General features: G+C 58.6%; 1 protein-coding gene across 1 annotated transcript in view; it reads left to right on the top strand.

Annotated features, from left to right (window-relative positions):
- The first annotated feature begins 739 nt into the window (after window positions 1-739).
- Window positions 740-14,541, top strand: part of LOC125153311 (uncharacterized) — a 28,010-nt gene continuing 14,208 nt past the window's right edge. Inside the window, exons 1-2 of the mRNA XM_047836373.1 lie at window positions 740-829; window positions 5,237-5,376. Coding sequence (XP_047692329.1) covers window positions 740-829; window positions 5,237-5,376 — 230 coding nt within the window. The remainder of the gene's footprint in view (window positions 830-5,236; window positions 5,377-14,541) is intronic.

The raw sequence follows: 14,541 nt of genomic DNA, 5'->3' as shown, positions 1-14,541 counted from the left end.
GATCACAAACCATCACACATGAGAGAGCCAAGAAACAGTAAAAGAGAATTCAGACCCCCAGAAACCTCAAGGACTAGAAATACGGGATATTAAGGAGGATGCACAAGGTATTTTAATGTTGGGGCGCGTGGGTGGCTCAGTCGGTTGGGCGACTGACTGCAGCTCAGGTCACGATCTCACAGCTCGTGAGTTCGAGCCCCACATCGGGCTCTGTGCTGACAGCTCGGAGCCTGGAGTCTGCTTCAGATTCTGTGTGTCTGTCTCTGCCCCTCCCCTGCTCACGCTCTCTGTCTCTCAAGAATCAATGTTAAAAAAATTTTTAAAAACCAAAATATTTTAATGTGAAACAGAATGACAATAAGTAAGCAAGGAGAGGATGTTCTAAATGATCAGGAAGGTACGTAAAAAGACTGAAAAGGATTTTTAGAAATAAAAAATATACTTGTTAAAACTTGGATAAATTAAACCCCAGATTAAACATAGCCAAAGAGAGAGTTCTTGAACTGGAAAGTAATCCGAAGAAGTTGTCGGAATGTGGATGCAGCCGCGAGGGCCACGTGGAGGGAGGGCTGGCAGGTGCGGAGGGCAGGTGGGCCTCAGACGCGTCCACAAAGCCCACGAGAAGGGACTTACTGTAGTGGCCGGGTCTCCCAGGACTCACAAAACACGTGCCAGTGGCTTCTTGTCCAGCCAGCTGCACAGGTGAGGAGATCTACACCTCGACCTCCTGTACGGAAGCATGGGGCACCGGAGACACTCTGACCTTAAGGACAGCCAGAGAAAAGACCACCAACAGAGGAAGAGCAGACAGACAGCAGACATTCTGGCCGTAAGGACAGAGGGAGGAAACAACTTCCACAAAGCGTGACAGAAAATAGCTGTCGACCTGGAGTCACATACCCAGAAGTGCTACACGTAGGAAAAAGTAAAAACACATTTGTAGATGACAGAGAACTGTGCTTACTACCACCAAACACATAGTGCTGTGACTGGAGAAGGCAGAAAGGAGAGAAGTGTGCGAAGCAAACATGGACAGGAGGCATGGGGAACAGGTGCGACATTCACCCTGACCCTCTCGTGCTTCCTGTCGGCTCACCAGGTTTTCACAGAGTAAAGACACAGATTTGGACGACACAAGTAACGAGCCCGATTCACGGGATGGCTGCGGACCCCAGGCTCACTTGTTGGGAGGTGTGTGTTCTCCCGGGGCTCGTGGACCTTTTCTAGAAACGGAGCTTGGGCTTCCCTGCCTCGCCTCAGCACACTTCACCCAGGGACCCTCGGCGTGCCGCCCCCTCTGTTCCTCTGCCCCTTCACACTGTGCCGGTCTCCCGGCTGTTCCTGTCCCTTCCTGCTCACTGCCAGCAGCGTTCCCCTTGTGGTCCTTATGGTTGGGGAGCATCCAGCCTCTTGCGTCTGTGGGTTATAGTTTACGTCAAACTTGGAAACATTTGGCCGTTATTGTTCTGACACCTTTTCTGCACCCTTGTCCCAAGTATTCTCTCTGCTTTTGGGGGGACCCCAATTAAGCACACAGTAGGCTGCCTAAAGCTGTCCCACAGATCACGGACGATCCGGGTTTTCTAATTCTCTTCTTCCTGTTTCACTTTGGGTAGCTTCTGTTGCTACATTTGTTCCGTGCCTAATCTGCCATTGGCCTGTCCAGGGTATTTTCCATGTCACACACTGTAGTTTTTCAGTCCTGCTAATTCAGTCTGTGGTGCTGCTGTGACGCCCATGTCTCAACGTAACTTTCAGGCCCTGTGAAATGCAGTTAGCTGTGCTAATACCTCGTCCCAGTCCTGGGTCAGTCCCAGATGACTGGTCTTGTCACATGGATCTGATTTTCCTGCTGGTTTGCACCCCTGGTAGTGCTACATGGAATCATTATGTTCACCTTTTGGGGTGCTGAGTATTCCTGTATTTTTATGAATATTCTTGAAATTTATCCCGAGATGCCGTTAAAGAGTTTGATCTTTGTGTCTTGGTTGGGGCTAATGGTCCCCCACTAAGTTGTCTCCTTCCCCTGTTGCCTCAGTCGGCACTCCACGGATGCTGAGTCTCGAGCTCGGCCTCCGCACTTGCTGCACACGCTGGCCAGACCCAGCTGCATTCCCCCGGGGCTCCTGCGGGGCTCTGGGTCCATCTTTGAGTTCTGTCACCCTGCATGGCGCTTGGAGGCTACTACCCAGGCACTTGCTGGGGACCCTGCCACTCAGGGGTCCTGTGCTTTGCTGCCTTTGCTCCATGTGAGAGAGCACACCTAATTCCTGTGACTGTGCCTCATCTGGACGCGAAAAACTGTAACAGTGGGACAGATGGTACGTGCTGCTGCACAAAGGCCCATTTTCCTCTGCAAAAGCAGAAAATGCAATCATGGAAGCAGAGTCTGCTGGACCTTAAAAGGCTCAGCTGCTGTGTCCCCAGGAGGTGGAGAGGCACTGGGATGAACCCGATCCCGGAACTCTCGAGGGGAGCACTGTGTCAGAGCAGAGGGCATGGCTGCGCTAACCAGGAGGTGCGCACGCGGTCCTATGCATGGAACGCTGCAGAGGAACTCTTGCTTAGATTAACTGGGGGCAGATCTGGACCGTACTAAGGGACAGATTTTGTTACCACGTGGAGGCTTCCTGGGAGGCTGTGGCACCTCTCTGTCCCACGGCTGCCTTCTGACAGGTTTTCATGCACATGTGGGAGTAGCTCCTTGAAGGGCTTGGATCTCAGTGGTGGCTGATTGTTTCTGTTTTCATCACCCGATAACTTGGTGGTGGACCGCGTCCTCCCAGAGGGGCAGCCAGAGAGCCACCTTGTTCACACGCCTCCTCTGGTGCACACTCCAGGCCCAGTTTTATGATTGCAAGGATAAATTCATAAGCTAAGAAAGCAAGTTTTGGGCTTCCTGGGTGGCCCAGTCAGTTGAGCATCCAACTGTTAATTTTGGCTCAGGTCATGATGTCACAATTCATGAGATCGAGCCCCGTATCGGGCTCTGCGCTGACGGTGCGGGGCCTGCTTGGGATTCTCTGTCTCCACCCCCCTCTCTCTCTGCCCCTTCCCACCTCTCTCGCTCTCTCTCTCTCTCTCTCAAACTAAATACATTTGCATTTAAAAATAAAGATGAAAAAGCAAGTTTCTGAAGTAAGCATCACACGCACGGGCTGTGGGCGCCAGCCCTGCCCTATGCCTCTGTGTGTCCTCGTGTCAACTACCCAACCTCTCTGAGTCCCAAGAGTTGCCTGGCAGCAGGACTGCAGTCAGGGCTGTGTGTGCTGAGGACCCCAAGGAGGACCCTGAGCTCTGTTCAATACGCTGTTGTTGCCATCTTGGGGGTGCTACTAATTTTTACACAAGGGGCCCCAAGTTTGAATTCTGACCAGGCCCCGTATGTATAGCTGGCCCTGACAGTGATGCTGTCTCCACCCTCCAGAAGCAGGGCGCCAGCCAGCCTGAAATGTGGGGGCAGGACCTCCGCGGGCCGTGACTCTGCCCATCTGGCCCTGAGGGCTCCCCCAGCGCCCTGCCCTGAGGGTGTCCCCATCTCCCGAGGCCTTGCCTCTCCTTCCCAGGGAAAATGCTCCTTGAACATTTATGCTCCTGAAACCTGGGGCCCACCTCCGTTGGCAGATTACCCTGTGTCTATGTCAGAGCTCTAACAGGTCTTGCAAAATGGATTCAACGGTCACCTTTGGCCGATACGACAGTGGGAACATAGTGTGCAATGTTTTTCTTTCTTCCTCTTGCATCATTAGTAGTGATGTCCAGGAGAAAGCAGTGCTCAGGCCTGAGTGGGATGCAGCGAAGACGCTGTCCAGCTCCGACCTGAACAAACAGAACCCTGAGTCTCAACGAACAGACCTCTAGACGGTCGCCCATCTTCTACCAGTTTGTAGCGGAAGTAGAAACTAGAGGGTTGAAAGGCGGCATGTGGAACCCAGGACCTCTGTGGGGCTGGGGTGGGGCTGAGCCCCTAGGGCTGCCTGTCCCTGGCTCCCAAAATGTCAGGAACAGCACGTCCTCCCCACCGTGGCCTAGTGGTCTGAGTCAGAGCCTGCACCATAGCCCCCTCTCTGGTTGGTGAGCTGCCTGTGCAGGCTCTGAGCAGGCTGGAATCTCTGAGGTGAGCCCCAAAGCTGCATCCCACCTGCAGAGTCTGGCACTTGTGATTCATGGGGCCCTGAGAGCAGGGCAGAGTCTGGAGGGGGTGTATGTGTGTGCGTGGGGGGGGGGGGGGGCGGGTCTCTGCAGCTGGGAGAGTTAAGGACAGAGCCTGGGTGGGGGCGGGGGTCTGGTGCCAGATGGACCAAGGACAGAGACTGGGTGGGCATGTGGGTGGGGGTTCTGTAGCCAGGAGGGGAGGGCAGAACCTGGGATAGTGGTTCCTTGGCGAGGTCCAAGGGAGCCACAGCAATGAAACTGGAAGAAGGGTCACACCCCGCCCCCCCGACCGGCCTTCTCTTCTGGAGGGTGTCCTGCAGGACAGACAGGGAGACCCTTACCCCAAGCCCCAGCACTAAGCAAGTGGGGCCAGCCTGGAGAGGAAGGGCAGCAGGCCTCAGCCAGAAAAGAGCAGGAGACATTGGAAGATTTCCGGATCTGCGTGCGCAGGTAGGCAGGACGGGCCCACCTCGAGCGCAGGAAGAAAAGGGTCTCCTGGCTGCGCTGGGAATGCAGCCGCTGCTTGTCCCTGGGAGGGCGGCCCTGGCTGCACCGGGGCCTAGCATGGCCTGACCGCACCCAGGCGCGGCTGCACGTTCCGGCTGCTCCCAATCTCCGGGACGAGGCCCATTCCCCGCCGGCCCTCCCTGCGCCCCCTCCGTGAGGTCCCAGCCCGCACCCCCGACCCCGACCCCACTCCACATTGGGCCTCCTCGTTGGCCCGAGTCTCCGCGGAGAGGCCAGCGCCCCGCCGTCCCCCCGCCCCTCCCGGAGGCCCGTCCGCTCGCGTGCTGTCTGCCGTGGGGATGCGGGCTCGCCTCCCGAGGTCCCGGAGGGCCAGGTGCGGCCGCCCCTAGCCCACCGCCCCGGGCTCGCCTCCTTTGCGGGGTTCCCACGCCCCTGCGCCGCGCGGGCTTTGTAAGGCAGAGCCGCGAGGCCACCTGCCTCCGTGCACCCCGCGCGTTCCCCGGGCCAGGAGGGGCCGGGAGTGTGGCAGGGCCGCGGGCGGGCCAATGAGCGTGCGGGGCGGGCCGGGCCGGGGGCGGGCCAATGAGCGCGTGGGGCGTGGCGGGCCAATGAGCGCGCGGTGCGTGGCGGGTCATCGGGGCGCGCGGTGCGGAGCTGGCGAGCCCGGGGCGGCGGGGGTGCGGGAGCTCGCCGGACACCGGTCGCCCGCGGCCGAGTGGCGGAGGCGCTCGCTGCAGTGGCCGCATCTCCGAGGTAAGCGTCCGCAGAGCTCGGTCCGGGGCGCTGGACGCAGGACCACCCACTCCGCCCGGGCCCGCCGTGCCTGCCACCTGCGCCCGCCACGCCCCCTCGTGGCTGCGGCCCCCTGCGTCCCTGCGCCCCCATCCCAGGCCCTGGGCTGCCCGGCGGTCGGTGCTGCGCCTTGAGGTCCCCGGGGGCTGCGTCGGGGGCGTGGGTCCGGGGGCGCGAGGGGCGCGAGCGGGGTGAGGACAGGTGGTTGGTGCGTGGGCCCCGGATGAGGCGCTGAGGCCTGTCTGGGCGGCAGCGCTTCGCGCGACGAAGCCGCGCCCCCACCCCCCCCCCACCCCCCCCCCCTCCCCCGTCTGCCGGCGGCCCCTTTCCCCGCCGCCGCCGCCGCTGCCGCCTCCCCACGTCCCGCTACGCGGACGCCCGGGCCTGGGGTGGTCGCCGCCGGCAAGACCGAAGGGAATTAGGGCTTAGAGGGTGTGTAATGAAGCCAGTGCCCCGCAGCCCCAATTCCGGGAGCCCCGGGGCCACGCAGAGAGCCCAGAGTGAGCGTGGTCCCTTGACAAAGACCGCGCCGCCCCCTCGGGGTCCTAGGCCCCTCTCTGGTCATAGTTGCTTCACCATTATCATGCCAGGTGACAGTGTCTGCCGCTCACTGTGCGACTCCAGCAGCCTCCACGGAGGGTGACACATTCACTTATCGCCTGTGAGCACAGAACCTGGCAGTCAGGATGAAGAGATCCGCTGCCAGTAGGTTTGCTCACACACCTCTGGGGAGCAGTGCCCCACCTGTGCAGCAGGACCAGAGAAACCCTTTATTCTGCGGTTTCAGTTACACAAATGCAGCCTTGAAATGAGCTGGGGAGAAAATCCATTCCTGCCACTCTGCTCATGACTATTTCGACAGGCGTTTGGTGTCTCTGAAGATGAGACACCGTTTAGGGTAAGCTGACAGTGTGGCCATCTATCTGCGTATTTAGTGGTTAATTTACCTGGCATTTTTTGGATATCGGCAGGGTCTCGGGGACGCTGGATAAAGGACCCAGCTCCCATGTCCCACTCTGCAGGCCTGTCCTGACTCCCCATGGCCAGCCTCTCAGGGAGGACCCAATGGAGGTGGGGGGGGGGGGCGGGGGGAGCTCTGCACAATCCAGGGCAGCCCCGCACTCCTAGGAGGTGATTGGTAAAGGCCAACCTGGATCCTGAGTGCCCTTGGGACCACAGAGGCTTGGAGTGATGGGGAGAGAGCTTGGAACAAGCAGGAAATGGGGGTGGGGCAGCGAGACAGCGGTTTGACTGATGCCTTAATTAAGCTGGATTCTGTGACCCTGTCTCTGGTACCAGCCACTCTTCCCATCACATGGTCCAAATTACAGGGCTCCTCGAGGGTTCTGGGGGAAGGGGTGCTGGTGAATTTGTCTGCAAATTGCCTGCGGTAGGAGGGTATGTGCATTCTCCTGGCGGAAGGGTCTGCCGCTTTCCTGATTTCCAGAGGGTTCCATGAGTGAGAAAGGTACCATAACTTAAGTGCTACATTAGAAAATCCCTCTCCGTGAGTACAGAAGGATGAAGTGATGGAGATCATGGGAAGCTCTCTTGGATGTATTCTTATCTCCCTGGTGCTGTTTGGCTCCTCTTCCCGAATCCTTTGAAGTCTCAGTAAATAACTGTTGTAAAAGTGTATACAAGGTTATAAATGCTCATGGTGGAAAATGTGTAAATCACAGGAGAATTTAAAGAAACTTAAATCACTCATCACTGCTTGAGGATGCAGAGAAGGCTTTTAGCAGCCAGACGGTCCTCAGGGCCGCAGAGTGCTCCAGGCAGGAGAGACTGAGAATGAAAAGCTTCCTCTGGGAGAGGCTGCGATGCCTGGAAGCCAGGCCTATTTATAGCTGGTGATGTTGCTGGTGAGGCAGGAGGAGCATGTCTGGGGATCTTGGGACCACAAGGCAAGGGCCCTGCTGCACCTTGAAGTGTCAGGTCCTCTCTGGGCTCAGCGTGGCTCCAGCTGGAGGGCGGTGGGGGCGGGGCGGTGTGCCCCTGAGCCCACAGACCCTGGACCTGGCAGACACTTGCCTGTGTGTAAGCAGCAGCCTTACCTCAAGGGGGTGGGGGGGATGGAGCGCACCTGCACCTGGGGCTCAGACGTGGTCTCCAGCCTTTCTGGGTGAGGACAGAGCCCTGGTGTCTGCCCTCAGCAGTGCGTCTTCAGGGGGACCCTTTGCAGCAGCAGAGAGTGCGGGGTGCGGGGTTGGCCCTGCTGGGGCCTCGGGTGAGGGCGCGGCCCTGTGTGAGCCCCAGGAGCGGCCTGTGGGGGGGGGGGCTGCTCCTCCCTCCTCCCCACCTCTCATCTGATGTGGGGTGTCAGTCTGCTTCCAAGCTCCTCATTCCCTGGAACTGTGCAATAGCACAGGACGGCCGTCAGCCGGGAGGTGTAATTTAGCGCTCAAACACAGGACCTTCTTGGTGAAGAGTCTAAAGTCTTACATAGAGTGTAAGGCAGTGACAGTTTTCTGCCTTCCCCGCCTTTGCCCCCAGCCCTTGCTTCTCTCAGCAGGGGGACCTGCCAGCGGGTCCTGGGAGGAGCACGTTCACACCGACTTTTTCTTGTTTTTAATGAGGTTTGTGGTGAGGAATGATGGATTCTTACCTTTGCTCAAGCCTAGATGTTAAAACCACCTGGAGCCTTTTCCACTCCTCCTGCTGCCTCTGTGGTGGGGCGCACCCATGTGTCCCCAGCGTATGTCCCTGTGTGTCCCCACGTGTCCCTGCATGTCTCCAGCATGTCCCCAGGGTGCCTGTGTCTCTGGTTCTCTTGGCATAAGTGCAGTGCCCCCGCGTGGGCTCCGTGTGACCTCTGGCCCTGAGCCACGTTTCCCCAGATCTCTCCCTGTCACACCTGTGTGACTGCATGTCTGCTGAGCACCTGCCAGGTGGGAAGCCCCACTGCACTGGGGACAATACCCAGCAGCCGGTGCCCCCGGGTGACCTCGTGCAGTCCCCACATGCCCCGCTGTCTCACCTGCACAGGAGGGCGGGGGGGGGGCGAGGGGGGGGCGCCAGGTGGGCAGGGTGTGGGGCGTGCGGTGCAGGTGTGGGTCTGGGCCCAGAACCGACGTTAAGTCAGGTTAAGTCAGGTGCTCCTCGAGTGTGCCTGTGGCCCTGCGTCACAAGCTGTCTGTAGAAAGCCCACCCACACCCTCCTTCTCCATCCAGGTGTACGCACTTCGTGCACTCACTGACCCTCGACCCCGCTCCCGTCATTTAATACCGTAGGACAGACTGTCCCCAAACCAGGGCTTTAAGATAGTGACCCCATTTGCTTTTTGCTCATGACTCTGCCACCCAGCAGGGCTTGGCACGGACAGTGGTCCCCACCCCCTGACCTCAGCTAGGGGTTTGCTGGCCAGACAGGACCACCCAAGGCTGCCCTGCTTAGTTGAGTCTGGGTTGAGTGGCTGGCACGAGGCTCCCCTGTCTCTGTGTGGGGTCTCTCCAGAACGTTTGCCTGTCCCCTGAGGGAACAGGGGAGCCTGGTTCTTTGTCATTTGGCTGTGTCCCATGGTCCGGCCAGCTGGAAGGGCCCCTGGCTTGAGGGGCAGGAGCTGGTGGGTGGGAGACGCTCTAGGGTGGCCCCCTTCTCGGTGCTTCGGAGGACCAGTTGTGGCAGCCCCTGGGGCCCCTGGCCCTGTGCCCCTCGGCCTTTGACGGCCCCTGGCCTGCTCCCTCAGGACTCGCTGCACCCTTTCCCTGGCAGCAGGTCGCACGTCTGTGGGTGGACGGCCCCCTCGGCCGCGCGGCCCGCTGCGCCCTGGTTCTGATTCCTGCTGCTTGGTCAGTTGTCCCCCGCGTCCTCGGGGTCTGAGGCTCCATTCTCCTGACACCCTGCAGGCCCTGCCCCACTGGGCCTTCCACCCTGGCAGGGGCCCCTGCCTGCTTCTCTGGACTTGCTGCCTTTTTCTCATTGAGTTGTAGGGTCCTTTGCAGGTTCTGGAGACAAGCCCATATTTGTATCTTCTCCTACCCCGTGGCTTCCCTTTTCTCTCCATCGGTGATATTTTTTGATGAACAGAAGTTCTTGATTTCAGCCTGGTGCCATCCTAGAATTGTTTCCTTTAAGGGCAGTGATTTTTGAGGCTTGTGCAGTGGATCTTTCTCTATCCCCAGGACGTCAGATACCCTCAGCCCTCACCTTCGTGAGGATTTTGCCTTTCCTACTTCAGTCCTCGGAGCGCCTGAAGGGTGGTGTCGATGCCCCGTCTCCCCTGCGTCTGCCATTTACTGAAAATATGCTCCTCCCTTTTTTCCGCAGGGCCACCTTGTCACACACGTGTGCACATGTGTTTGGGCTCTGGCGTCCCTCCCATTGTTGATTCTGTCCCATTGGTGCTGTCTTTGCTTCCAGACCTTTCTCTCGAGTCTCCATGCCCGTGGAGCAAATCTTGTCCTTTTAAAATCACTGTGTATTCACAGCCCTTCTCCCACGTATGTCAGCTCAGTGCATCTGGATACTAGACACAAAAGTTGTCGGAGTTTTTATCTAGATTAAGTTAAGACTGGTTGAATTTAGGGACAGCTGACATCTTTCTGTATGTAGATTCCAACCCATGTTCATAACGTCATCATTTAGGCCTTTCGTTTCCTTCAGTGGCCGAGTTTTCTGTGTTGACTGTGCGTGCTCTGTGAGCGGTGTTCCTAGGAACTTGTATTTCTTCATATTTTAAATGTTGCATTTCTGAATGCTTTTTACTGTGCGTCTTTGCTGTTATGCAGAAATGAAATGGCCTTTTGTGTGTTGACCACGTATCCAGAAACACCACTAGACTCACTTATTGATGCTAATAATCATCCTGGGATCCCTTTGGGTTTGGCGTGTGCACAACCCTAGAAACTGCAGATGATGAGTTTTTTTCCCTAACAATTTTTATATCTTCATTTCCTTTTCTTGCCTTACTGTACTGACATGGGGAATACAGTACTTGCCCAACTTAAAAACAAACGCTTTCAATATTTCAAGTGTGGCGGCGTTTTTCAGTTTTTTTCAGGTGGCCCTTTTTCTCAGAATAAGGAGTTTCCTCTTTTTTCGATTTACTAAGAATTCGCATGATGCATAGATGCTGACTTCTGTCAGATGCTCTCCCTGCGTTTATGACGGTGGCATTAGTATGACGGGATTCTGTCGGTTAATGTTTTGTTTAGGATTGTGAAGGACAGTTTTTGTATCCATGGGCAGCTCCTCAGGTCTGCCTGCGGTGTGGAGTGACTCTGGCTCCCACCGAGGCCGGGACCTGGCTGCCTTGCCCCTGCAGCAGGGCTGTGTAGGACCCGCCCCCCACCCCCACCCCCACCCCCACACTTGTCATTGGGTTCAGGGCCGCCAGGCAAATCAGACCTCGCCTTGATACCTTCAGCTTGATGACACCTGCAAAGACCCTTTCTCCAAACAAGGTCACATTCACAGTTCTGGGGGTTAGGATGTGGCCGTTCCTTTCTCGGGGCCACCTTTCAGCCCACTCCACTTGCCCTCAGGCTGCCTGCAGGCGCTGACAGAGACCCCTGGCCGTGCACTTGTGGGGCCAGGCGCTGGGTGACTGAGCGGCTAGAAGTTTCCACCTGTGTCCTCATCCAACCCGTAGGGCACCACCTGCCCGGGGACATCTGTCCGGGAGCCTCAAGTCTCCCTCCGGTTCAGCCCACCAAGACCAGGGTGTAAAGTGTGGGAAACGGGGCACCCGCACCCTCAGGGCTTCAGTGTTTTCTGTGTCATGGCTGGGACTTGTGGGCAGAGCATCTTAGGACAGGTCTTAGAGAACCTGTGGCCCAGGCGGTGAGCCACGGGCTAGTGTGGGCCTGGGTAGCCATCTTGGAGCCAGGGGGCCCCAGAGGGCCCAGGTGGGCTAAGCCCCCTTCTCCTCTGTCCCTGCTGTTAACCCGGGGCCACCCTCCCATGCCACTGTGCTCTCCTTGGTTCTGAGGCCCTCTTTCGGGATTGGGGGTGTGCCGTGGTGCCCCTCATGCTGTGGTGTCCTCATGCCGAGGGTTCTTGCACAGAAATGGGGTCTCGGTCTGGACCCTGGGCCCCGGCGTCCCATCGGTGGGCCCAGCGATCATCCCAAGGGCTTCAGCACCTAGAGCTTTTGCTGGCCTGGGCCCAGGTGTCAAGATCCGGGAGACGTGGGAGTGAACAGCAGGGACACTGAGCAGGGGCTCAGGGAGAGCCAGAGTGGCTTCCAGAAGCTTCCCTCTGATGCGCCCGCCCCCAGGAGCCCTATCCCCCTACAGGGCCCGTGGTGTCCCTCAGGGGCCCAGAGCCTGGTTCTCAATCCCACTTGCAACACAGTGTGTCCCGTGCAGACTCCACTGCACCCAGAGGGGCTGGCACTGTGCCTTTAGCGGAAGAGGTTAAGGCAAGAACCCGGAACAAGATCCTGCCTTTCGTGGGCGGGCACTTCTGGGAGCCGAGGGGCTTGGCGGGGCGAGCAGCCCCCACACAGGCCTGCGCAAATAGGGAATTCTCCCTGCACGCAAATAGGGAATTCTCCAGGGAACGCTATAGGTTCCAAGGCTTCAGGACACTCCAGCCCTGTTATTTAGCAAAGAATATCTGCCTCTTCTGGGTTTGTGGCTGCAGGTTGTCCCCGAGGAGGACACTGGTTCCCCCTGTTTCAGGGGCCTGGACTCACACCGCACCCCAGCAGCACGGGGAGGCCAGCGCAGGACACCTGGGTGCCAGCTTGGCAGGACCTGGCTCCTTCAACGACACCAACATGGAGTTTCAGGAGTCAGGACAGAGCCTGGGAGTGTGCTGGGGGACATGGGGTCACACTGGTGGGCTCTCCCCCCTCTCAGAGCGGGGGCCCAGGGGCAGGTGGGCAGGAGGAGGGGCTGGCATTTCTCAGAGAGGGTCTCTGGGAGGCTGCTCACCTCCAGGCCAGAGGTTCCCAGGGAGATGGGGCCAGAGGAGGGGCTCACGCAGCCCCCAGGAAGAGTGACAGAAGCCAGCAGCATGTGGAGGACTGGGGGACGGGGGTCTGGGTGAGCTCTGGCTTCCCTGTGGCCTGTCCAGATTCCCAGACACATGTGTCCTGCCGGCCCCCACCTTACCCCACTCTGCACACCATCCCTGGTCTCCGATTCTAGTGTAAGTGCACTCTTCCACAGAGCCTGCGCACAGACACCTGGTCCTGCTCACAGACACACCTGACTCTGTTCACAGACACACCTGCTTCTGTTGCAGGACCATCACTAACAGGGAATTCCAGTGTTCCTGATCAGCAGTTCTGTGTGCTGATGTCCATGTGGCAGCTGACAGTGGTCTGTCGGGGTCTGTCCTGTGTCACCTTTTCTGTAAGTTTTGCCTTAGGCAGTCGAGGCTTAAGGAGGTTGTTTAAAAAAATTTCTTGCAGCTCCACACCGGGTCTCCATTGAACGCTATTGTTACCAAGACAAAGCCTTCTGGCACCCTCTCCGCCCCGAGGGGCAGACCTCTGTGGGTCTCAAATACTAATTAATCCAGACTCTGTGTGCTATCCAGCACGAATAGCACCCTGACAGCCCCATGTGGGGAGCCTGGACGACAGCATCCCCTCAGTTTGGCCTGTGTGCTCGCGTGGGGTGCAGGTGGAGGGCCCGGCCTGAGGGGGGCAGAGGGCGGCCTCCTGGCCCATGCATGCGCCTATTTTGGGGTTGCTGCGTGTTCAGAGTGAGGGACCATGTTTCCTGCAACATGATGCTGGTGTCTGGGTCTCAGGTTAGGAAGAAGCACCTTGGTGGGGCTCCCTGGGGCCTGTTGGCCACTGACCGGCTCCATTCTTGCCACATACCCTGTGGCCCCAGCCAGGACGTGGCCACGGCCCGGACGTGGTGGGATTTGTCCGAGGCAGGAAGCGGGAATAACAGAGCTGAGCCTTCTCCACAGAACACAGTCCAGATGCTGCCCGCCGCCGGTCCAGCACGATTGTGGGGCGGGGGCATCCACGGGAGGTCCGGGTGAGGTTGGCAGGGCTCCGTGCGTGCGGACACATCCCAGAGATACCAGGGACAGGGGCTCCCCTCTGCTGGGCCTGCCCAGGGCCCACACTCTCCAGGTGGGGGGCAAGTGAGCGTGGGCATTTGGGGTCAGTGGTGGGGTTGGGATGGCCATGTGGCTGAGGCCTTCTCTGTGGGGGCCCTCTCCTGGCCTGAGGCCATGCAGGGCCTCCACGGTGGGCAGCCTGGTGTGCCTGGAATTGGGGAGTTGCTGACACTTGGCCCCTTGCTGGGTTGATATGGATGCTGGGTCTTAGCACACCTTTTGTCCTTTTAAGGTGACCTTCCCCAAATGCTCAGAAATGGTTTCAGTGACCTCAGTGGGTCTGTTTCATAGCCCATCCCCTGCCATAGCCACGATGGCAATTAGGGGTGCAGGTTGTGGGGGGGGGGTGGTGGCTGGAGCCCCCAGGGACCCCGCCCCTGCCCCTCACAGGGCAAGCCCAGCCCCAGGCACCTGCATGAAGCAAGCACGCTAGGGTGACTTTTTCCTACTTGGCCGGGAAGAGTCGGGGCCACAGCTGCCCCTTCAGGCAGGTCAGGACCTCCCCGCGGCCCCTACAGCCCCACAGCATCATGGTTGTGCCCAGGCCCTGATAGGCGGGTGGATCAGCAGCAAGGGGGAGTCCTGGGTAGGAGCAGGGCGGCCACTGTCTGCCAGGAAGGTCTGGCTTCAATTGGTCCTCCTTTTTTTGTTATTTTTTTTAAGAGAGAGGGCAAGAGCAAGTGAACGCAGGGGAGGGGCAGAGAGAGATGACAGAGGGTCGGTAGCAGGCTCCGAGCTGTCAGCACAGACCCGAAGCCAGGCTTCGGGTACCGTTGAGACCATGACCTGAGCTAAAGTCAGACAGTTGATGGACAGAGCCCCCCAGGCGTCCCACTGGCAGTCCTCCTTGGGCACAGCGTGCAGTTGGAGCTTCTGGTCTGGCCTGGGAACTGCCCCAGCTCAGGCATGATGTGAGGGCATCGCCGCTACATCACAGCCACAATGACAGCTCCCCCAGGAGCCCCCCACTCCTGCCAGCCCAAAGGAATTCCCCACAGGCCCCTCCTTCTCACTGAGCTTCATCAGGGCCTTAAGTGGCCCCTTGACACCCCACTTCCTGCCTGCACTGGCATCCTGGCCAGCCAGGCTGCCCT

Source organism: Prionailurus viverrinus, chromosome A2 (assembly GCF_022837055.1).
Source record: "Prionailurus viverrinus isolate Anna chromosome A2, UM_Priviv_1.0, whole genome shotgun sequence".
In the NCBI taxonomy this organism is placed as follows: domain Eukaryota; kingdom Metazoa; phylum Chordata; class Mammalia; order Carnivora; family Felidae; genus Prionailurus; species Prionailurus viverrinus.
Note: the sequence above shows the minus strand (reverse complement) of the source record. Positions and strands in the feature narration are given on the sequence as shown.